The 23588-nt window shown below is 44.4% G+C and overlaps 1 protein-coding gene across 2 annotated transcripts in view; it reads left to right on the top strand.

Annotated features, from left to right (window-relative positions):
* The first annotated feature begins 8869 nt into the window (after positions 1 to 8869).
* Klk15 (kallikrein related peptidase 15) overlaps positions 8870 to 23588 on the top strand; it is a 31186-nt gene continuing 16467 nt past the window's right edge. The window contains exons 1-3 of one of the 2 annotated variants that reach the window (XR_009056600.1): positions 8870 to 9346; positions 12569 to 12704; positions 13256 to 18806. Coding sequence is in view for 1 of the 2 variants with exons in the window: in XM_057761049.1 (XP_057617032.1) it covers positions 12509 to 12704 (196 nt within the window). In the remaining variant the exon portion in view is untranslated. Of the gene's footprint in view, positions 9347 to 9966; positions 12705 to 13255; positions 18807 to 23588 lie in introns of those variants that run through there. The other variant, XM_057761049.1, reaches the window with a different exon arrangement.

The raw sequence follows: 23588 nt of genomic DNA, 5'->3' as shown, positions 1-23588 counted from the left end.
ACAGACTAGATTTATAGGAGACCAGCTGTCCCCACTGCTAGCATGGACAGACGTGCAGAGGGCTTGGCCCTTGAGCATGACTAGCAAAGAGCAAGTTGGCTTCAAGTGCAGTGTCAGACGAGGGTATAGAAGTCACCAAGACTCAGCCAGGCATGGCAGCGCCTGCACTTCCAGGTCTCCCTGGCGCCTTATTTCAAGGTGTCACAGTAGAACATAAGAACATGAAGAGGCAGTGAGGGAAGAGGGTAGGAAACGAGGAAAGAAACAGAGAAGGGCCAGGGAGAGCAGTCTGGTCTGAGAGTGTGGTTGTGTGGGGACGGTGAGGGTGGAGGGTAGTGATGTCAGATGTGGAGCATGAGCAGAAGCGGCTGTCTGAACTCTTCACTACTGTAGCAGAGTGCAGAGGCAAGCGATGTATAGAGAGGAAAAGTTTAGCTTTGCTCGCAGGTTTGGATGCTTTGGTCCATTAGAAGTTGTTCCTGTGTTCTGAGTCTGTGATGAACCAAGGCATTGTGGGAGAATGTGGCAGAGCAGAGCTATAAACTTCAAAAAGGATGGAAAAAGGAAAGAGGGAAGACTTGAGATGAGGAAGAAGGTAGAAAGAGAGAGGGGTAAGGAGAGAGAGACAGACAGATCCTCTAGTACAATTTAGGAGTTCAATACTACCAGGGTAGGACAGGCTCAACAGTTAAGAACACTAGCCACTCTTCTAGAGGGCCTGGGGTTGATTCCCAGCACCCACATGGTGGCACACGACCATCTGTAACTCCAGTTTTAGGGGATCCAATGTCTTCTTCTGGCCTCCATGAATAGCAGGCAGGCATGCAAATGGTGCACAGACACACATGCAGGCAGAACATCTATACACATAAAATAAAGAAATTAAAAACCTCCATTTTTCACACTAATAGTGAAATCAAATACCATTGAACATGCTTCATTTCAAGCCCACTAGTTTTTTTTTTTTTTCATCCTTTTAAGACACCAGAGGAAATTGTTAACAGCTGCATTGTTGTTAGTCTTTCTTCCCGGACTTCCTTTGGGACCGCCAGTCCCCCAAGTAATGACAAGAAGACTTATTATTAATTATGAAAACCTGGCCTTTGGTTTAGGCTTGTTCCCAACTAGCTCTCATAACCTAAACAGCCATATCCATTAATCTACACTCTGTCTCATGACTTTTTACCTCTCCTCCATTCTGTTCATACAATTTGCTCCATATATTGGTGGCATCTTCTGTCTGTCTAGATGCATCCCCCTGAGTTCCTCTCTCTGCCCGGAAGTCCCACCTAACCTCTCCTGCTTAGCTATTGGCTGTTCAGGTTTTTATTAAAATGAATCACAACAACACATCGTCACACAGTGTACAAATGTCCCACAATGCTGTATTCCATCCCGTGCTCTGCCAAGAAGCAGACTGAGGAAGGGTGACTCAGCCGTCTCAGCTCTTTATAAAAGTTCGCTTTCACAGCTACTGAGCATCCGTATGATGATGACATGTGAGCGCGTCTGAAATCATTTGACGTACAGGCTAGCTAGTCTGTTTAGTCACCAGGAAAAGCACTATAAAGAAGTCATAACAGACAGCATAGAGACCCCATCTGCTGTGTCTGGGTTATTTTCACAAGACTTTGATGATGCTAAAGAATCACAGTTAGTGGGTTTTTAAATGATGGTGCTTAATATTTGCTCTGACTGATGCACTTTAAAATAAATAGTAAAGCCACAACCATTAGTAGCTTCAAGATAGTGGAAATATTTAGTGGCAGCCTTGACTTTGTCTAACCTCTGGATCATGATATTTGGCAAATCAGGGGTCCAAGAGTTTTTAGAGTTTTCAAAATACCTAAAAAAATTTAAATAATTATTCAAACACCAGGACAGAATGAAATCAAAAGCATAGCTTGCAGTTCTTAACCGGAGACTCATTCCTGACCACAATAGCATGTCTGACTTCAAAGAAAAGAGAAATATGAATCATCAGAATGCCTGTGTTCCTTAACTTCATGCTTTGGCATTTGGAGTTACATAAGGAGCAAGGTACATTAAAATGTGTGGAATCATTGATAATTTGTAAGTCAGCTTCCAGAGAAAGAAAAAAGCCAGGACTTCTCAGAAGCAATAAATAGCAGAGACCACATGTTAATATGTCTATGAAGTGGATAAAGATAACTGTGATCCATTTCACTCTTGTGGAATGTACATTTATAATTTAAAAGTTTGCTATTCTACTGTACAATAAACTCAAAGTTCATGTTCTTAAAAAGTGTTCTTTTAAGTACATTTTATTATTTTATTTTGTGTGTATGTATGTGGGCCCCAGGAATCAAACTCCAGTTATCAGGCTTGGCCACAAGCACCTTTAACTGCTGAGCCATTTGCCCCTCAACAACTGTTTTCTTTTTGTCAATCATACACTAAAAACAGATTCAATTTTATATTCACAATCATTTAGTTTAAAGACCCTAGCAGTGATGATGGTTGGTACAAAGAATCAGCCATGGGGGAGGACAATGAATTAGAACAGAGAATGAAAATGCCACAGTGGAACCCATTACTTTGTATACCAACTCCAAACATTTTTTTTAATTTTTTTTATTGTTTATTTAACTTTATTTTATGTGCATTGGTGTGAAGGTGTCAGATTCCCTGAAACTGGATCTTCAGACAGTTGTGAGCTGCCATGTGGGTGCTGGGAATTGAACTCGGGTCCTCGGGAAGAACAGTCAGTTCTCTTAACTGCTGAGCCACCTCTCCAGCCCCAAACATTTTTTTTTTTAAGAAAGTGCAAAATATAAAATAAAGACCTGGAGAAAATTACCTCACACGAGGCTTTGTAAGAAGCCTATTTATGGTTCCGAAGAGATGGCTTCTCATCAGTTAAGAGTACTCCCTTCTCTTACAGAGTACCTGAGATTGTTCTCAGCACCCACATCTGCCAGCCTACAGCTGCCTGTAACTCCAGCTCCAGGGGCTCTGATGCCCTCTTCTGGTCGTCACCATATTGTTTTCTTGATGTAAATAATCATTAGTTTTGAGCAGGATTCCCTCACATCTTCTGAATGATTCTGCCTTCCTCCCGAGAGAATAACTGCTATTTCTAGCAGTCAGTGTTTTTATTATGGCATGGGATGATCTTGGTCCACTTAAGGATGGAGCCAAGCTTCAGCTTGGTGAGACTGGTCTACCCCAAGGTCACCCCTGCTCTAAGTCTGTAGTGAAGCACGACTAATTAAAACTCAGAGACAGATACTGGGGTTCAACCTGAAGGTCAGAAAAGCAAAACATCCAGCCACTGGCTCTTACCTCTACCTCAGTCCAAAATGGCGATCCTGCCTCCAAAAATCTCAGAATAAGACTGAGACGAGAGCTGTCTCCTCCTGTTTTATAATCCTCTCTAGTTCTGGGGTTAAAGGCATGCACCACTACTGCCCGGTTTCTATGGCAAGCTAATGTGGCTACTGGGATTAAAGGTGTGTGTTATTGCTGCCTGGTCTGTAAGGCGCCAGTGTGGCTGTTGTATTTCTCTTACCCTCAGGTAAGTTTTATTTAATAAAGTACAAATGAAATGACTCTACAGTGCAGCCCTTTAGGGGTCCCACTAAGTGTACATCAGGGGACCTGGCTCCCTCATCGCTCTCCCCACCCAGTACTATAAAATCACGGCTCAGTTTCTCAACTGCTACGCTCACCTCAGAGTCTCAGCCTCCGAGCCATTGCTTGCTTGCTCCAAGGAAATAGGGAGTGCCCTAGAACCTCTTGGCATCCTGCCCGGGCCCCTTGCGTTTCCGTTGCTCTGGAAGCTCTCCGATGACTTGAAGCATATTTTTAAAACAAAAACAAACAAACAAAAACAAAATACACTTTCGGACAGCTTTTCTAGTTGAGGGAACTGGTCAGCAGCAGCTTGGCAACCTTTCTGTGGAAAACGGAGCTTGGCCTCTGTTCGGCCTCACTGCACCTTGGTTCTCTGTGGACTCACTCTTCCCTGGTCCCTGCTGGGAGGACTCTGCTGAGGGGGCTCTGGAAGCTCTGCTTTCCTGTTCTAGATGACTTCATTTGGAGAAGCAAAAGAACCCCTGAAATTCGGGTTTAGTCCCACTTTTTGCCTTGGGAACACAGCACCTGCTCAGTCTTAGGTAGGCAAACAGACAGACTGAAGGAAGGCAGAGCTGCACCTCCTAAAAGTTCCACAACCTCCCCAGCAGCGCCACCAATGGGGACCTAGTGTTCAAATACCAGAGTCAACGGGGACATTTCTCATTCAAACCACCCCACTTCCCACATTCCTTAAAATTGGTCTGTAAGTAGCTCTGCTTTGCACCCCCTCCCACATCAGGGTTTTAAAGGTCCAGCCCTGGGCTGGGGATGTAGTTTAGGGTTAGTGTTCTCTTCCAGCTTGTATAATGCCTTGGATTCCCCCGGAAGCGCCACAAAAGGAAGTCCTCTACTATGTACTGAGAATCAAGCTTTAGGGTCAGAGCCTTCTTCCTCCTCTAGGACCGAGACTAGAGTTCATTTGCTTCTTTAGTTCCTTATATCCCTCCCCCACTCGCTAGAGGCTTGATCTCCTTGAGCACCTACGTGGCCGGTAGGAGGGAGCTGGAAGAAGCAGGAAAATTCTCGTTGGGCTAAGTGTTGGGAGGGGCACCAGACCTTCCTGCTCTTGATAAGTATTAATGTCAGTTCACTCTGTTTTGGATGGCTTGCAAGACCTCAGTATCTCCTGATGTTGGTGTCTCTGACTAAGAGACTATTGGCTTCATCTCTATCAGTCTCTCAGGCTCTCTGAACCATCAGCCCTGGTCTGGTGGCTAGCACTGCATTTCTCATCACGAGCCAGACTTTCCCCAGTTCAGATGTTTTTTTTTTCCCATTGCAGTATCTTTCCTTGAAGCTAAAATGGGTGGGGTTCACATCACACTCTCAGCCTCTTAACAGTAGCCAGATATCCGGTCGGGATCGCTTTCAGCCTCTCTCATCTCTTAGACAGGAATCCATCCAGATTTCTCGAGATCTGCTTCACAAGTTCAGGTTTGGTTTCTCCCACCTTACTTTATTTCTTTTTTTAAAATTATATTTAAATATTATTTTCTTTCCTTTTTTATTTAAATAACATTTTTTTTTCATTTATCTTACCACCAGTTTCCCTTTCCTTCTTTCCTCTCACCCCCTTCCTTTTCCTATCTACCCCTCCCCATTCACTCCTCCTCCATCTCCATTGGTAAAGGAGCAGGCTTCCCATGGGCCTGTGAAGCTGAAGCGGGACCAGAGTTCCTACTCTTGAGGCAGGGTCAGGTGTGCACATGTGCGCGCATGCGCGTGGGGGTACAGGTTACCGAAAGCCAGCTAAGCACCAGGGAGAGGTCCTGCTCTGTTAGAAACTTACTAAGAGTCCAAGCTACACAGTTGTCACACACATGCAGAGGGCCGAGGCTGGTTCCATGTAGGTTCCGGACTGTTGGTCCAGTGTCCATGAGCTCCTGGAAGCTCGGGCCAGCTGTCTCTGTGGGTTCCCCCATCATGACTCCCTGGCTGGAACAATCCTTCCTCCCTTTTCTTCTGCAAGACTCTTACCCTGTGTTTGTCTGTGGATCTCTGCCTCTGCTTCTATCAGATAATGGATAGAGTATCTCTGATGGCAATTAGGGAAGTCACCAGTCTGCTTACAGTAGCTGGCCAGTTCATGCACCTCTCCATTATTGCTGGGACTCTTAGTTGGGGTCATCCTTGTGAGTTCCTGGGGGTTTCCTTGGCACCAACTCCGAAACGGATCACCCTATCAAGGTGTCTCTTTTGTTACTCTCCCCTCCATCCTGCTTCCAACCCACCTCCTGCACCCTGCCTGCCCAACCTGCTTCCTCCAGTATCCATTCCTCCATCCTCCCACGCCCTGCCCCCAGTTTACTCAGGAGATCTTTTCTACTTCCCCTTCCCAGGGAAATCCATGCATCCCTATTTGGGTTTTCCTTGTTATCTAGCCTCTCTGAGGCTGGGGATTGTAGGTTGGTTATCCTATACTTTACTCCTAATAACATCTATAAGTGAGTACATATCACGTTTGTCTTTCTAAGTCTGGGTTACCTCACTCAGGATGATTTTTTCTAGTTCTATCCACTTGCCTGCAAATTTCATGAGAGTATCTTTTATAGCTGAGTAGTACTCCATTGTGTAAATGTACCACATTTCCCCCTATCCATTCTTTCGTTGAGGGGCATCTAAGTTGTTTCCAGGTTCTGGCTATTACAAATGATGTTGTTATGAACTTAGTTGAGCAAGTATCCTTGTGTTATGATTGCACATCCTTTGGGAATATGCCCAAGATTGGTATAGCTGTGTCTTGATGTAGATTGATTCCCAGTTTTCTAAGAAATAGCCATACTGATTTTTAAAGTAGCTGTACAAGTTTGCATTCCCACCAGCAGAGGAAGAATGTTCCCTTACTCCACATTCTCTCTAGCATAAGCTGCCATCAGTATTTTTGATATTGGCCATTCTGACAGGTGTAAGATGGAATCTCAGAAACATTTTGATTTGCATTTCCCTGATGACTAAAGATGTTCTTTAAGTGTCTCTTGGCCATTTGAGATTCTTCTGTTGAGAATTCTCTGTTTAGATCTGTACCCCATTTTTTAATCGGATTATTCGATATTTTAATGTTTAGCTTCTTGAGTTCTTTATATATTTTGTAGATCAGGCCTCTGTCAGATGTGGGGTTGGTGAGGATCTTTTCCACTCGGAGGCTGTCATTTTGTCTTATGACAGTGTCCTTTGCCTTACAGAAGCTTCTCAGTTTCAGGAGGTCCCATTTATTAATTGCCAATCTCAGTGTCTGTGCTATTGGTGTTATATTTAGGAGGTGGTCTACTGTGCCAAGGCACTAGAGATTAACTCCATTTTCTATTCTATCAGGTTCAGTGTGGTTGGATTTGTCTTGAGGCCTTTGATCCACATGAACTTGAGTTTTGTGAAGGGCAGTAGATATGGATTTATTTGTTTTCCTTACATGTTGACATCCAGTTATGCCAGCACCATTTGTTGAAGATGCTTTCTTTTTTCCATTGTATAATTTTGGCTACTTTGTCAAAAATCAAGTATTAATAGGTTGTGAATTTATGTCAGGGTTTTTGATTTGATTCTATTGATCCACATGCCTGTTTTTATGCCAATATCAAGCTTTTTTTTTTATTACTATAGCTCTATAGTAGAGCTTGAAGTCAGGAATGGTGATGCCTCTAGAAATTCCTGTATTGTACAAGATTGTTAAACATTATTTTAAAGATTTTTATACAATATATTTTGATTATATTCTTTTCCCTCCCTCAAGTCCTCCAGGTCCTCTTCACCTCTCCCTCCTTTCCTCTCAACATCCCCAACAAGAAAAACTAAAACCCAAAGGACAAAAAAAAAAAAAAAAAAAAAACACCAAGACATACCACCACCACCAACAAACAACAACAAAAAGCACACATGAAACGTGGAGTCTGTTTGTGTTGGTCAACTGTTCCTGAGCATGGGGCCTGCCCAGGAGTGCGGTTAATATACCCAGTCCACTCCGTTGGAGAAAACCGATATTTTCTTTCCCATGTATCAGCTGCAAATAGCTTCTTAGTTAGGGGTGGGACTTTCGTGCCACTTCTCCTCCTCGGTGCACAGAGACTGTGACAAAAATGTACGAGACCTGACCAGATCCACCTTAGTTTGTTCTATGTGAGTCATTGTCATGTATTGCTTTGGGAACTGCTGAAAAGGAGAGAGAACGGTCCCGCTACACCCAACTGTCACATCCTGTAACAACATGCTTAAAAGGAAAGTTGCAACAGAAAAGCAGTAAATACTGCCCTGATCTCTCAGGACTTCGGGAGCAGAGCAGCTGTGCCTGGCTTGCCTGTGTGCTCCAAGCAGCACCATCCACCTTCTCAAGATTTCACAGTCGTGGGGAGAAAAAAACAGGGGCTGTCTTCACAAGGTCCAGCAGGCAGTAACAAGCAAGGAGTGCGGGACGTGAACAGGTGAGACCTGGATAGTAGCTTCCCGGGAACACTTTCCAATGTGAGGACCAGGCAGGCAGGATGAAGTCCCTGAGACCTGTCTGCAGAGAGGCCAGAGCTATGAATGTAGATCATTGCCTTAACTGTGACCCTATCTCCCCCAACTTCAGGTTCTGAATTCCACTTTCCCAGTGTGCATTGGTACGTTGTACTATTTAATCCCCTCCAACGTCATGACATCGTCGATAAAAGCCATATTATATGAAAATCTATCTTGGATGAGAATTATTCATCCTGATGATCAGAATTAGGGCAGGCAGTTGTGGAGGGTGGGGACAGCTTAGGGACACAACAGACAATAGCCAGTACCAGGGGTGTTACCAGGTGCGCATTCCCCGTCGTGGCGCTAGGCCACCCAATACTCTCAGGTTCCCACATGCACAGAGAAGCGGGCTAAGGCAGCTCCCAGGAGGACTCCGCACTGGACCCTTCCCACCTCCGGGCTCAGCTCCCTTCCCCACCACGCTGTGTTATGCTTGTCAGGTCAGCCCTCTGGGCAGCATGGGGCACGTAAAGAGCTTTCCGAATGACTGAGTGTGATGCGGAATTACGAGCGTGGGTGCAGAACACATTTCCACACGGGTGTGTTGCCCGGAGGCCGCGAGGTCCGGTATGACAGCGTTTTGGCTGAGTTCCTTCGCGCAGGGGGGAGAGCTGGCCCCAGCATCCTCCCACTCCAGGCCCACTGGCCCCGCCCAGCTACCGGCCTCGCCCCGCCCCTGACGTCCGCGGCCCCGCCCCGTTCCAGCCCCTCCCGGAAGTCCTGTGTCTCTGAGGCTGGCTCCGCCGCGGCCGCGCTCTTCGGCTGGATACGTGACTCCGCCCCCGGGCTCGGGAAGCGACTGGGGGCGCGGAGACCCGGGTTGGGCACTCCGGGCTGCGGCAGGAAGGAAAGGGTTCGGAGGGAGGGTCTCCCCGCGGTGCCTGAGGGGCCTGCTGCTAACTGGGGCTTGAGGACCGGAGGGACTGAGGCTCTTCGGGTAGACCCTACCTTCAGGGGAGAGCGTCCATTCTGGGAAAGCTCTCGGCTGCCTGAGCGCCTGGGAAGGCAGCGTGGAGGCTGGACAGAGAGAAGATCGCTTGGTGACAGCTCCTAGGGCCACCTGTGTCATCGAATCTTTCTTTTGCCTGGAGGATGGGAGGCTCCTTACCAGCGCCATCACCCTGGGGAGCATCCTGTGGATGTGAGGCCTGTGGAGTGTGGCCGCGCGAGGCGCAGACCCTGCGTATTTGCTGTTACTCTGCTCCGACCGGATCTTACCTTTTCTGGGGTCGTGGAAGTCTTGGCTGCTTAGGTTTGACACTGAACTTTGAGAGAATCCTTATGTGTGACTGGAGAGGAGGCTTTATGCTCGCGAATGTGGGGGACATGCGTGGCAGGAAGCATATGTTGGGTGTTGCAGTTCTTAATATTAAATGCCAAAATTGTGATAGGATGCATGATTTGTTAACGGCAGTCTCCTTGGCTACAGCGGAGGTGTTCTGAGTGAGTACTGAGCTCGTGGTGTTCACATTGGCTCTCTTGGTGTCTGGCATCTTGCAGACTCCAGGGAAGTATTTGTTGACTAAAGAATGAATGAATGAACGAATGGACGAAACAAATGAGTACCTGTGCGCACAGCCATGTTTGGGAAATCCATACATGTAAAGGTGTTCCAGTTCCTCTGCTAGAGGAGGCTATAGCAGCTATGTTTCTGCCAGGATTGGTATTCATTGACATATCTTTCACTTGTTGAGTGTCAGGCTGCTGGGAGGGAGGGAGATCGTGGCATGGCCTCGCTGACTCAGCTCCCTGAGGTAGCACTTGAGGTGGGGGCGGGGTTAATAACTGACTGTGTTGCTGCCTGTCATTTTCTAGCCAGGAGACTATTGTCTTTCTGGCAGAGGAAAAACATCTGACAGAAAAAGCCTTTCAGATGCGGCCTTAAATGGACAGAGGCAGAACAGGGTCGAACCTCACTTTTCTAGTGTGCTTGGAGGCCTGCTGGCATAGTCTTCCTGTTGCGTATTCAGGGTGCGTGTATTAGTTGGCTTCTGCTGCCGTGACAAAACACCACAGGCTGGGTTCTTGAACAATAGAAATTTATTTTCTCATAGAGCTGGAGGCTGCAAGTTCAAGATTGAGGTGTGGACAGTTTTGGTTTCTCTGAGGCCTCAGGTGGCTGTTTGTTTGTGGGTGGGTATCCTTGGTGTCTTAGGAAGAGACTAGATGAATGCACCAGGGCCCCACCCTTACGGTCTCATCAGTTAACCTTAGTTACCTCTTTAAAGGTTGTGACTCCAAATACAACCATATCGGGACATTTGAGAGGTTAGGGCTTTAATGTAGAAATTTTAGAGAAACACAGTTCATCTCTCACAAGGGTGTGTGTGTGTGTGTGTGTGCATGCATGTGTGCATAAGCTCTGTCTGGATCCTTTGTAAAGAAGGAAGGTATGCATAGTTGTCATAAAGTTTATTAGTTTGGTTTTAAGGCCTCTTGCTGCACTAGAGACTGGTACATAGCGTGAACCTGGGGTTGTTCCTGCCTGTCTTCTCCCTCCAGTATTTCTCATCCTGCAAGCCTGGTAATGGGGCAACCAGATTGGCTAGAGACCCCAGCACATGTTCTCTGCTTCACTCTGCAACAGTGTTGCTTTTGACCTTTCCAGGCTGGAGCCTTGGACCTGATGTGGCCAATGCAGTTTCAGGTTTAGGGGAGTAGCTATGAGCAAGACCAAGTCCCTGCCTTCATAGTCTATCTCTAGGAGATGGGGTAGACTAGTCAAGTAGACAAGACTCACTGTAGTGCCAAGGAAGGATACAAAGAAGAGAAAGGTGCTGAAGTGCTGGAGGTGAGCAGCAGCCCAGAGTCTGTGGCTTACCCTCCGGGCTGCCTCCAATCACATCCTTATAACTATTACTTGAGCCTCCCTGGGCCTCCGTTTCCTCATCTGTAAAATGAATGCTAATGTGCCTTAGTTGTGAGGATTGAAGGTGTCTGTCATGTCTGCAGAGAACACTTAGTAGGAGCTGTATTGTTCCCGAGGCTCTCTTGACCTGTGCCCCTCCCATAGCTCATTCTTCGTCTTGGAGCCCTGCTGCTCAAGGGGACCGGAAATACCCAAGGGACAGGAGGGTTTTACGCGTGTGTTTGCATTCATGCCTTGGGAGTTGTTTCCAATCACATGTTTTCATTCAGGGGTCCTCAGAAGATGGGTTTTAAAGGCTCCACCACTCACCTCCAAAAGAACCAGCTTGGGAGTAGACACTTGAAGAGAGGAATTTCTGAAGTATTAAGTATTAAGAACTGTGGGTTCACAGTTCCTCTTCTTTAAGTGAATATGGCAAGCTCTGAAAACTTAGAACATTCTGGGCCTTCGGCTCTTTACAGTGTGTATTCACGGTTGTATTTATATCTTCTGTTGCAGAGATGTTACTGTTTCACTTAATGGACATAGCCCTCTCTTTACAGCATCTTTGTGATATGTATTTGTGTATATACTGAATTCTATTTCGGTAACCAAGCTGTAAACATTTCAGACTAGAGACTTTTTTCTTCCAGTGTTGGTGACTGAACCTAGGAACATGCTAGGTAAGCACTCTGTTGCTCTGCTGTACCCCTAGACCTGAGCTATGTATGCAGTTGATAGTGTGGATCTACAGGGAGATCTGAATCTTGGAGTCGCCAAATGCTATACTTGAAAAGGCCCTTTAGATCCCTGCCTAGGTCTTGTACTGGACAGAGAGAATGATGATGCTTCCTGTTAGGGATGCAGCATCCTTAGCTAACTGAATAAATACAGAAAGTCATTGCCTGCTTCCCATTGAGGATTTGGGGAAGGGAGCACAAACCTAACTCCGGAGTGTTTTCTGCTAACTTTTTCTTTATCTCTCCCTCCCCACCAACTTTTTCCCCCAGCTTTCCTGGATAATTAGCTTTTATCAGAGGGCTTCCTTGGTCTGATTCCCAAAGGCAGTTTAGTCTTGATTGGGTTTTATTGCCCTTGTGATGCCACATAGAATCGCCTGGGAAGAGAAATGTCAATGGAAGGCCTCAATCAGATTGACCTGTGAGCACGTCTCTGAAGAGACTGTCTTGGTTGGTGATTCATGTGGAAGGTCCAGTCCACTGTGGGTGGTACCATCCATTGGTTGATGGGCCTGGGCTTTCTAAGAAAGTCAGTGGAGAGAGCCAGAGAGTGAGTCACAGGCAGTGTTCTCCATGGCTTCTGCTTGATCAGTCTCGGTCCTCTCTTCCCCCAGCAGCAAACTAGAACAGTGTTGTATACATGCAGGGAAAGGTGAGTCACATGGTTGGCTAAGTTGTGGATGCCACAGATGCCTCTGAAATAGGAATCACAGTGCTCACAGGTGGGCTGGTTCTCAATGTAGATTGACAAGACAGCCTCCTGAGAACAGGTGTGTGAGATGTCATGGGCTCTGAGAGGTGTCAGGGCGAGGGACACGATGGCTAGATGGGTGCTGACAGCTGGGCCTTCAAATTGCTCTTCTTCTGTGTTGTGTTTTATCCCCAGGGTGCAAATAGCTATGGGCAGCTTGGCCTTGGCCACAAGGAAGATGTGCTTCTTCCCCAGCAACTGAGCAGCTTCTGTGAGCCCGGGTGCATCAGGACTGTCACAGGAGGTGGGGGCCATTCTGCAGCTGTCACAGGTAGCTCTCTTCTCAAATGGATAGCCACTCACTTTTGTATTCAGGTGTTTCCCCCTTGGAAATAGAAACCTTGCCGTTTTTTAGTCTTTTGTACTTCTCAGAGAGCAGCATTTGTTTTTGTGAAAGAGCCAGATAACCATTAAGGGAATCCTAGCTTGCCAGAGCTTGACCTTCTGAGTTCCTTCCCTTCCCTTTCCCTACCCCCTTATACAAATAAGGCTCAGAGAAGAAGGCTTAAGGTCATAAGGCAAGTTGGTGAACGTGTTACAACCTGTTTGAGTTTTACTTTGAAACCTTTGCAAGTAGGTGAAATACCCCTTGAGATCAAGAATCTTACCTTACCTTGTCCTTAATTTTCTGTCCTAGCGCCCAGAGGGTACCGGGGGCCACACATACTTCAGCTTAGCAAAGGTGGTGTATGGCATACGATTAGGAATGGGAGCTGTGGCTCAAACCCCTGGGCTCAGGCGCTTGTTCTCTAGTTCATTAGCTCTGCGGCTCTGGCAAGTATCTCCCTGTACAGCAGTGGTCTCCTCTTTCTTCTGTTGTAGTGATAAAATGCCTGCCCACAAGCCTCTGAAGGGGAACGGATTCTCTTCGACTTAATATAGGCAACGTGTCTTTATTGCAGGGAGTCAAGGCAAGAGCTTAAAGCATCATCTCCACAGTCGAGAGTAGAGGGAAATAAAGGCATCTTTGCCCGCTGGCTGCTTGGTCTCTATTCTAACACAGTTAAGGGCTCAGCCCATGGAATGGTGCTGCCCACATTCAGATCAGTTAGAAGTCAAGACAGTCCCACAGACATATCCCCCTGTCAGCCTGGTCTGGATAATTCCTCATTGGTACTCCCCTTCCAGGTGATTGTAGGTTGTGTATGTTGATAGTAGATGCTAACTAGCACACTCAGTTTTCTCTCTGTCCCGTGGGGATAGTAACAGTGGATAAACTTAGTGTTTTAGGGCTTTTACAGGCCTTTGGTGTTCCTGTCATCGTGGATTCCTCCCTTCCTTTGTAAAGAAATGCTAGAAATTATATTTTACAACTGTACTGATGTAAAGTAACTATACCTAAGAATGGCATTTGTACTATATATGAATTATTGTTACATTAAAATCAACTTAAAACAATTTGAAATTAAGACAGCTTAATTAAAGGCCTATGGGCCTTTCGAAGTATTATGGGGCCTCGGTACGTGTGGAAAGGACTTCCATGCTCAGCTCTTAGGACAGCTCCTGGCACATTCTAAGTGTTGAGTTGATACTGGCGTTCCTGTGATCATAGATGCTCCATTTGGCGATATTGGCACTTGTTACAGAACTGGGAGTTTCCATTCATCCATTAGATTTGAGGCCCTTGGCCTGATCCTTTGGTTCCAGAACACATTAGCATGCATCAGTTAATAGCATTAGTATGGCCAAAAAGCCCATGTCTGTGGCTCCAAATAATGCATGGTAACCTTTTCTTACTTTGGGAGTTGTGACTCTCTCCCTGTGCATGCTGACACTGGAGCTTTGTTGTTTTAACTTTGTCGTAGTGGCTGTGCCTTAATTTACTGCTATTATTTCCGCCAGCCCTTTCATCTCCGCAGTTGTGGCCTGCTTCTTTGGAAGCGGTCTGGCCATTCCGGCCACAGCGTGCTGGGAATTTTGTTCCTGTGGATACCACTAACTGGAGCTTTAACTAAATCTCTATTGTTCTGTTTCTAAATAAGACCTGAGATAGGAAGGCTGGGGTGAAAACCTGTGAGCTCAAAGAGGTGAAGTAACAACTAGCTAGCCCTCTCTCCTCACCGGTGTAGTGGGAGCTGCGATTCTGTTGTGGGGAGCTGCGGGCTGTGTTCCTGCCACCCCAGGTCCTGGTCGTCCGGCTAGCTCAGTCGTAGAGCATGAGACTCTTAATCTCAGGGTCATGGGTTCGAGCCCCATGTTGGGTGCCAGATGAAGGCGAAGGCGTAAGTCACAAACAATCCCATGCTAGTTTGGAATTATGATTAATATAATGGTTATTTATTTAGGGGGGAAAAACTTACAGATCACCGTCCCAGACAACAGCCCTCTGCACAATCAGGTAGGGAGTCTAGTCGCCGGAAGCGGGGCAGGAAGTAAGAGAGCACGAGGAGGGAAGTGGCCGCTTTTTTAAAGGGAGAGAAACCATGTCCCAATGGGCTGGTATCTCAGCGGCTATTGGCTGGAGGAGTGGAAGGACCTCCCGCAACAAATTTGAATTATTGCATTGGTGGAGAGGCTTACCGGGCCAAAAAAAACTTAACAGTACCCTGATCTTCATAGCATTGGAGGCAGAAGTGTCTTAGCCAGACCCATAAGGTGAATTTTTCTTTCCTGTGAAAAAGGGACATGGAAAATACTGACCTTATTTTGTCTAAGCAGAAGTTGTGCAATCAATTCTCTAATGTCCTGCTGTTTGCTCTCAGTCTGGACCCGGTCCTGGCAGCAGATGTTGCACTGGGGCATATCGTCAGTGGTCAGAGTCATCGTAATCCAGGTGGAGACATCGTGGTGTCCCATAATCTTCTTTGGAGTCTGTGAGTCACTGCTAGGATCTCGGACTTTCTGTCTAATAGAAAAAGCTTTTTAATCATTATTTTAAATGCCATATCCTGCAGATCTCTGAAGTATGAGAGCTGTCTAGGTATGTCTGATTAGACAAATTTTGCTTCTAGTTACTTGCTTTAAGTTTGACTTTGAAAACATATACAGGGAGCCCTTCATGCAATAGAGTTCAAGTTGTTGTTTATAAACAAGAAAAAACCAAAAACAACCCTGATAATAGGAGAAAATTGCCTTCCTGGATAGAAACATAGAATAGAAACGTTTATGGATATCATAAATAAAGAATTCAATTCTTTAAAAAAACATATACAGGGAAGTAAATAAGGCTTATTACAGTAATTAATTTTATCAGTACTTTAAGGATGACTGACTAACTTATATTTCCTAACAGTCTATAATAAGTTGGCCGCTTTCATAAGACTAGAACTTTACATTCTGCAATGATTTTGAGTTGAAGCTAATAAAGAAACTGAATTAGTCATTCCAAGGTGAAAAAAGACACTTAAAAGAAATCCCACACTAGTTCAGAGTTGATAATAATAGAGGGTTATTTATTTAGGCGGTAAACTCACATATCATAATCCTCTCCTGGAATGGGGAATGGCAACCGAATGCTGCAGTCAGAAAAGAGACCTGACACACACTTTACATTGGCATATATAGTATAAGAGACCACACCCAAGTGAGCTGGTATCTTAAAGGGTATTGGCTGAAGGAGTAAAATGTGCTCCCATAGCACCTCCCCCTTTTGTTTAAATAAGAGAGTTCCAAATCAATACATAACTATATACACTAGGAACAGATATCAAGTATAATTAGAATTACAACCAGCATAAACAATATTAAGCAAGGAATGCATGCTAAATGTTTTAATAAACATTCTAACCTAAGGAGCCTAAGTATTATATAGGAAATGGCTTGGCTAAATCATAAGAGAACGGTAGCTATGACTATCTAATCTTCAACCCCATCAAAGGCGTGAGAAGGGAGATAATATTACTTGAGCAGGCAGGAAGTACAATCAAGTAGCTTCCAAAGCGAGCAATATATGACAGAGACAATTAGCTACCTGAGCAATCACCCAAAGTCTAGTTTTGCAACACTGAAGCAACCAACTTTGGCTAAGGTCTAGTGTAACTGCCAGACCATTTTTAGAGGCAGGAAACTTTTCAGAACCATCTTGCCCTGTCTTGGCAAGATTTGACAGTCTCTTTCCTTGTGTCCTGCTTATCCACTTCCAGATACCATGTTCTTTATCAGTGGTTGAGGTATGGGCAGTTCCTTGCCCAAAGGCCACTTTGCCATGAAGAAAACAAACTCCGAGGGGAGTGTCTTTGGTGCTCAACATTCTCAGTAGATTGGTGCTGTCAGGAGCAATCGTGTCTCATGTCAACAGAATCCTAAGTTCTTTAAATGCCATGTTCTACAGATCCTTCAAATGGTTGAAGATTACCTATGTAGACAAAATACAATCTCTATGTATCTAAAGAACCTAATCAATCTGACTGTACGTACAACAAACCTGAACAACTATTGACCTATAATATTTAATACCTGTATAACTTAAAGACTAAAACTTCATATCAGAATATTAAATAATCTGTAAACAAATGTGTAACAAATGAGGACGTCATGAGAAGGTGCACCATTTCAACAGTTGGTACCCAAAGAAGCAGTCTTAAGAAGCACTGTCTACATCATGATGTCTTCTCAACCAGGTGGAGTTGTTGCTGTGGGGCCCCATCTTACTGAAAACTTCAGAGATTACTGCAGGAAAGTTATCTGTAGGAAAATCTATTGTTCATCATGGAAAACTTAAACATCATTCATATAAACATACATTCAATGAAAAATACAATATAGACATGGAGAAAGTGAAATTTTTCCTAAAGTCTTCCTTCTGTCCCATACCAGATAGCTCCCGATATGAGACAGAAGCTCTGAATGTTCCTTTTAACAACACACTTGGATTTAGAGAAGTACAGAGCCATTGTCCAACTCCAAAACCAGCTCTGTCTCTCTCTCTCTCTTGATCACCTGTCCTTACAAGTCATATTCCTTTTTCTTGATGATCCTTATTGGACAGTTATTTTTCCTTCTGTCAGCATCCAAACATCCAGGGTCTTGTGTATTTTCCTGTAAAGACAACAGCAGAACCCTGTCCCAACCCTTATGAGGTTTTCTTACCACCTGTATGGTTGTCACCCCGTGGATGAGCTGTCATTCCTCTTTTTCAAGAGGTTTCTCCTTTTCAAATCAAATCTTTATTAATTTTGATGGTATCCATAGTTTTTTTCTCCTGTGGAAACAAAAGTGAAACCCCCTCCCCAATATAGGACATCTCCTGGTTTCTACTGTGAGGTCAACACATCATTGAAATATACTGGTTGATTCAATTCAGAAGTTTTTTCTATTATCCAATGACTCTCTGCTACCATTGTTCCTTTCTCATTAGCATTAAGAAAATTCAAGGTTAATAAAGCATTATGCACTCTATTTCTGGGGGTATTTTCTATCCCTTGCTGTTTGTTCAGCATATTCTTTTTTTTTTTTAACTTTTATCTGCATTTATTTCATGTTGAATTTATTCCCATGCCAGAAGTTTTTGTTTCTTCAGTTTCTTCTGGGATATCTTTCTTCTGTGCAACCTTCTCTTCTGGCTTTGGAACAATCTGTTCCTTTTCAGTGAGGATCATCTCGATGTGGCAGGGGGAGCTCATGTAAGGGTTAATCCGGCCATGAGCCCTGGATGTGCTCAATGACCAGAGAGTCTACATCTAAACCCTTCAGTTCAGCATTGCTCTCTGCATTTTTAAGCATGTGCAGCAAAAATTCCGCACTCTTTTTGGCCACTGACTCTGTGTCCAGCCCCACTGTTTGGCCTGGGCGCACCTACCAACTCCACCATTGTACCGTTGGAATGGCACACACTGCTTCTTCAAAGTGACATCTTTCAGATACTTGGTGGCATTTCAGATACGCATACCCTGGGCTGTTTCTCGGGTGTTCTTAATGTGAACCCGAAGGTCTGATCCTCTTGATTTGCATGATTTTGTAGGGTTTTCTGGGTCAAAAGAGTAGCAAACCATCTTTACAGGTCACCTCTGGCTGCCTACAGGAAGAGCCAGCATATTCTTTATAGTATAATTTGACCTTTCTGTAACTGCCTGACTTGTAGAATCATTTGGTATACCTGTAATGTGTTTTATATTGTAATAGGCAAAAAAAAAAAAAATTTCATTATTTTAGACACATATGCTGGAGAGCATTGTCTGTCTTTATTTGTGCAGGAGTGCCCATTATGGTCATAACTTCTAATAAATGTGTGATTACTGAATCAACCTTTTCTGAGCTTAAAGCCCATTGAAAACCTGAGTATGTGTCTACGGTATGGTTCACATATTTTAATTTACCAAATTAATGTTTTAGCACCCACTGTCATTGACTTGCTTTTATGTGCCAAAGCAGCTGTATCCTTCTCCAGAGAGCTGAATTTTCCTTTTAATAAATCACTATCAGTCTGTACCATTTCTAAAAGTACCTCCGTTGACTAAGTTTTGTTAGTTAAATTGTTTGTATCCTTCAGAGTTTCAACCTCTTTTTTGAAAAGCTTGGTATTAGTCTGTGAAGACTGTACCATTTCTAAAAGCACATCATTCTTAGCCCTATTATCAAATCATATTTTTAAGAAAACAATATTGAGGACAAGAATAATCCCCGCAATCAAAAATAGTGATATAGAAGGGAAATCATATAAGTCCTGTAAACCTTCATACATGGTGTAAGTAAAGAAGATATTGAAACCCTGGATGGTTAGGTTGTCCAACATATTGCCCTTTTAAATTATAAATTTATAGTATATATTTCAAATTATAAATCTTACCTACGGTTGATTTTGGTCTAGAGTAGGTACAATAATTGTTACCTGCCAGTAGGTGTTGCGGGCCACCTACAAAGCAAACACAGCTGGGCCTAGTGGCACACTTGGATGGAGTCATATGGCTGGTCTGAATCTGATTTTAGAGTGAAATTCTCAAAGATATGCTCAGATTAAAAACAGTTATGTAATATAAATCACAGACTGTGTGTGCTCTGCAGATGTCTCTAGAGCAGTGGAATAGCAAATGCAAATTTGTTAGAAGCCATGGAACAGCTGGCTCAGACCAGGGAAGCCCATGTCTTGCCTGAGTTTCCATGGTGCGTGCTGGTGGGAGGCAAACGGTGGGGTGTGGGGGGACTTGAAGCCACTCCAAGGTATGTAGAGAGAAAATATAAAGAACTGCAGCTGATCCGTAGCAAGAAAAGCTGCTGTGCAGAAATTCTATATGAGCTGCTGGCTCTGCACACAGGCCACAGCTGAGGTGGGCTGAGGGAGGACTTATGCTGAGCTGGGGGTGCTCAGAGCATGGCAGAGGGCATGCGTGTGGTTCTAAAACCAAACAGTTGGGTGCCAGATGAAGATGGACACTTGAAAGAAATCCCACACTAGCTCAGAATTGAGAATAATTATTTATAAATAGAATGTTATTTATTTAGGGGTAGATTCACAGATCACAATCCTCTGCTGAAACAGGGAACAGCAACTAAATCCCACAGCCAGAAAAGAAAAGAGACCAGATGCACGCTTTACAATCGGCATATATAGTATAAGAGACCACACCCTTATTATTAGGACTGGCAATTTAAAGACTACTGGCTGAAGGAGCGGAATGTGCTTCCACAGCACTGAGGGTAAACACAAAACAAGTTTCTATCTAGCTGTTAATGCTGTCTCCTGGAAGGCAAGGAACAGGTTCCCAGTGTGAAATGGGATCAGGAGGGAGTCCAAGAGCTAGCCTTGCCCTAGGGCAGACTGAAACTGAGGCCTACCTTCCTGCTGATCTATAGAACCTGTCTTGGCAGATGTCTACCAAGTTTCCCTGGGAAAGCTGCCCTCTTTCTCCTTTCACAAGTACCAATGAGTACTGATGACTGGACTCAATCATGAGTCCGTCTGTCCAGGGGATCAAGGGCTGATATTGGAACCTCAATACCATCAGTCAGTCAAACAGTATTGACCCATTCTCAAACAAAAGCCATCAGTCTGTTGATAGAAGAAGCAAGATCATTAGTGGCCTGTTAGAGCTGGAAACAAGTTGTTAACCAAGGGGACCAGTTGAACAAGTTTCATCCAGATTCCATGTGAGTGTTCTGTTCTCTATCATTAACAAGGCCATTGGATCCCTTATTACCCCAGAGTTATTGACATAGAAACAATATTCTTTCCCCAGAAGAGGAGGTCCAAACTTCTTAGTATCAATACAAAAATGTATGACTCAGTTTATCCAAATAGCTTAAACCCAACAAAGTTAGCTAAGACAAACTAAACATGCATGTTTAAGCCTAAACAGACCTGGAACAAGGAAATACATATTTAAACCATTAGTTAATATTTTTAATGCTGACCTTTTAATATAGTTTTCCATGTTATAGTGATCCTCCCATTACAAAATTTTTCCCATTGTTATTTTTACAACTGCAGTTTTGCCTACGTTGTGAATCTCAGTCCTAACACCTGACATGCAGGTGGTCCTAGACTTCCCCTGTACCCCAAAATATTGAGACCCACAGGCTTGGACGCTGTTCCAAGTCGTCTATCAAACTGCTCAGGTCATTGTCTTCTGCATCACAAGAAATGAACATTTCTGATTCTGGTTAGCTTTTGGTGCTTCTGGCTCTAACCCTAATTTTTAGCCTTTTATTTTAACAATATAAAACATTTTATAAGCACAGATGTCCCACAGCCTTATAAATTTATTTAAAAACTTTTTTCCTAAAAAAATTAAATTTCTTAAATGTCTTCCTGCAATATTAAAAATAAAGTACTTCTTTGGTCCCACCCTCGACAGCATATAAACAGCCTGTCTTTTAGATCTCAGCCTGCTCCATTTCACTGTAGTTGGTGCCTCTGCTGACGATCACCTGGCACTGGCATTTCTAAAACTGTTAAGGTCCATTGTTGCAACTGTACATTCTTTGGGACTCTAGTCCTGTTACACATTTGTAAACCTCAGCTGTCTCCTGTGATCCCTTTATGTCTTTATAACCATTATCACCTGGGTGACTCTTAATTAACAAAGTCTAGCTGGCAGAACAGCATAAAACATTGAGGTGCAGCTTTAATACTTAAAATCATATATATAAAACCTTGTTTTTAGAACGGGACATGAGTCACCATGCACAAATCTACCCCAACCCAAACTATCTTGGAGATCTGTTAGGCCCACTCCACGTGGTCACCTTTAATTAAGATGGTGGTGAAATCACGTGGCATTGATTTTTTTTTAACTCTAGCAAAATGGCAATCCAAAACTTAAAATGGAATCATGCCTTATGGTTTTTTGAAACAGGGTTTCTCTGTAGCTTTGGAGCCTGTCCTGGAACTAGCTCTTGTAGACCAGGCTGGCCTCGAACTCACAGAGATCCGCCTGCCTCTGCCTCCCGAGTGCTGGGATTAAAGGCGTGCGCCACCACCACCCAGCGCTTTAAGTTATCAATTCCCAGTGTTACTAATTAACTTTTAATCAGTTTTACTTTAATTTTGACAGATTTTTTTTTTTACTGTATCTGACAAAACAAACTTATAAATCTGAAGCTACAGAATGTGACTGTTCTGCTTTGTTTTCTCCTTGTCATTGTGTCAGGGGCTCAGACTGACAGAGTGACAGAGGAAACTTTTAAATAAGCATGGGTCTAGCAAAAGAAGAGCCATAATCCAACTCTAGAGCCAGATTTTCAATTAAAAAAAAAAACAAAAAAAAAAAACAGCATAAAACAGTTTTAACATTATCTATACCAACACATCATCTGAATTTCTGCTAACCCAAATTCAGTAACCAGAGGTTGAAAGATCCTCGGTGTGGGGAGACTCTCACTCAAGTCTCAGTATAACACGACCCCTCCCCAATAACTCACAAGAGACCATCTTTGCTGCAATCACACGAGGTTTATTGACAGGTACCAGTGCACTGGGGCCAAAACTCATAACCCACGCAGGGGAGGAGTTCGACCCCAAGTAACTGGGAGAAGGGGTTTTTAAGGGAAGAAACCACAGCCCAGTAATCCCATCACTCGAGAGTCAGAGACAGGCGGGCCTCTGAGTTCGACCCAGCCTGGTCTACAGACTGAGTTTGAGGACAGCCAGGGCTACACAGAGAAGCCCTGTCTCAAAAAAACAAAAAACAACAACAAAAAGTCCTCTTCCTTGATGCTGTTTGCTTCCCTGGCCTCTCACCCACCAACACACACACACACACAGAGGAGAGAGAGAGAGAGACAGAGAGAGAGAGAGAGAGAGAGAGAGAGAGAGAGAGAGAGACCATTCCTGCCTCATAAATGAAGAGAATGGCCCAGAAAGACTAAGAGAATGTGCCAAAGGCACACAGCAGCACGTGTCTGGGCAGGAATTAACTCAGTCCACCTTGCTCCAGAGCCCACGCCTGAACCACACAGCTGAGTGGTTTTGTTGTTGTTGTTGTTGTTGTTGTTTTGCTTGCTCACTAGTCTCTAAGCATTAGCCTGACTTTAAGATTGGCACACCTGCTCCACAGACATTACCTCACTCAACCCCAGTGAGGTTTTATGCCTTCCCATCACCCCAGCCTAAGACAATCAAGCAGCCCTGCTTCATACCCTGGAACCAGAATCTGTTGGAGGCTACTGAGTACCAGCCTCAGTAATCCCTCAGGGTTCAGAACAGGACTTCTACAACAAGTGAAAATTGGCTAAAAAAAAATAAGGGGGTGTAATTATTTAGCCACAAATAAGACTGCACTTCCGGGTTCTAGAGCCATGCATGTGCAGGCAAGCCCTCAGGCAATTGCCTGAATGTTAAAGGGCCCCACGTGAGCCATGTGCACGCACACATGCATGGTTTTTGTTATTTAAATCCCCGTGGTGGGGGGGAAATGCTGGCGAGTCCGGAGCGAGTCCCGAGCGGCTGTAGGCAGGTGGCGAGCTCTGGGAACAGCCAGTCCCAAGGCAGAGACTCGCAGTTTCCCAGGAGTGTAGTGGGAGCTGCGGGCTGTGTTCCTGCTGCCCAAGCTCCTGGTAGCCTGGCTAGCTTATGCCCCAAAATAATTACACGGAAACTGTATTCTTTTAAACACTGCTTGGCCCATTAGTTTCAGCCTCTTTATTGGCTAGCTCTTACATATTTATCTAACCCATTTCTAATATTCTGTATAGCACCTTGAGATGGTGGCTTACCGGGAAAGATTCACCATGTCTGACCTGGTGGCTTGCTTCATCGTGTCTGCCCTGGAGAGGAGAGCAT

The sequence above is a fragment of the Chionomys nivalis genome (assembly GCF_950005125.1).
Source record: "Chionomys nivalis chromosome 23 unlocalized genomic scaffold, mChiNiv1.1 SUPER_23_unloc_1, whole genome shotgun sequence".
NCBI classification, from domain to species: domain Eukaryota; kingdom Metazoa; phylum Chordata; class Mammalia; order Rodentia; family Cricetidae; genus Chionomys; species Chionomys nivalis.
Note: the sequence above shows the minus strand (reverse complement) of the source record. Positions and strands in the feature narration are given on the sequence as shown.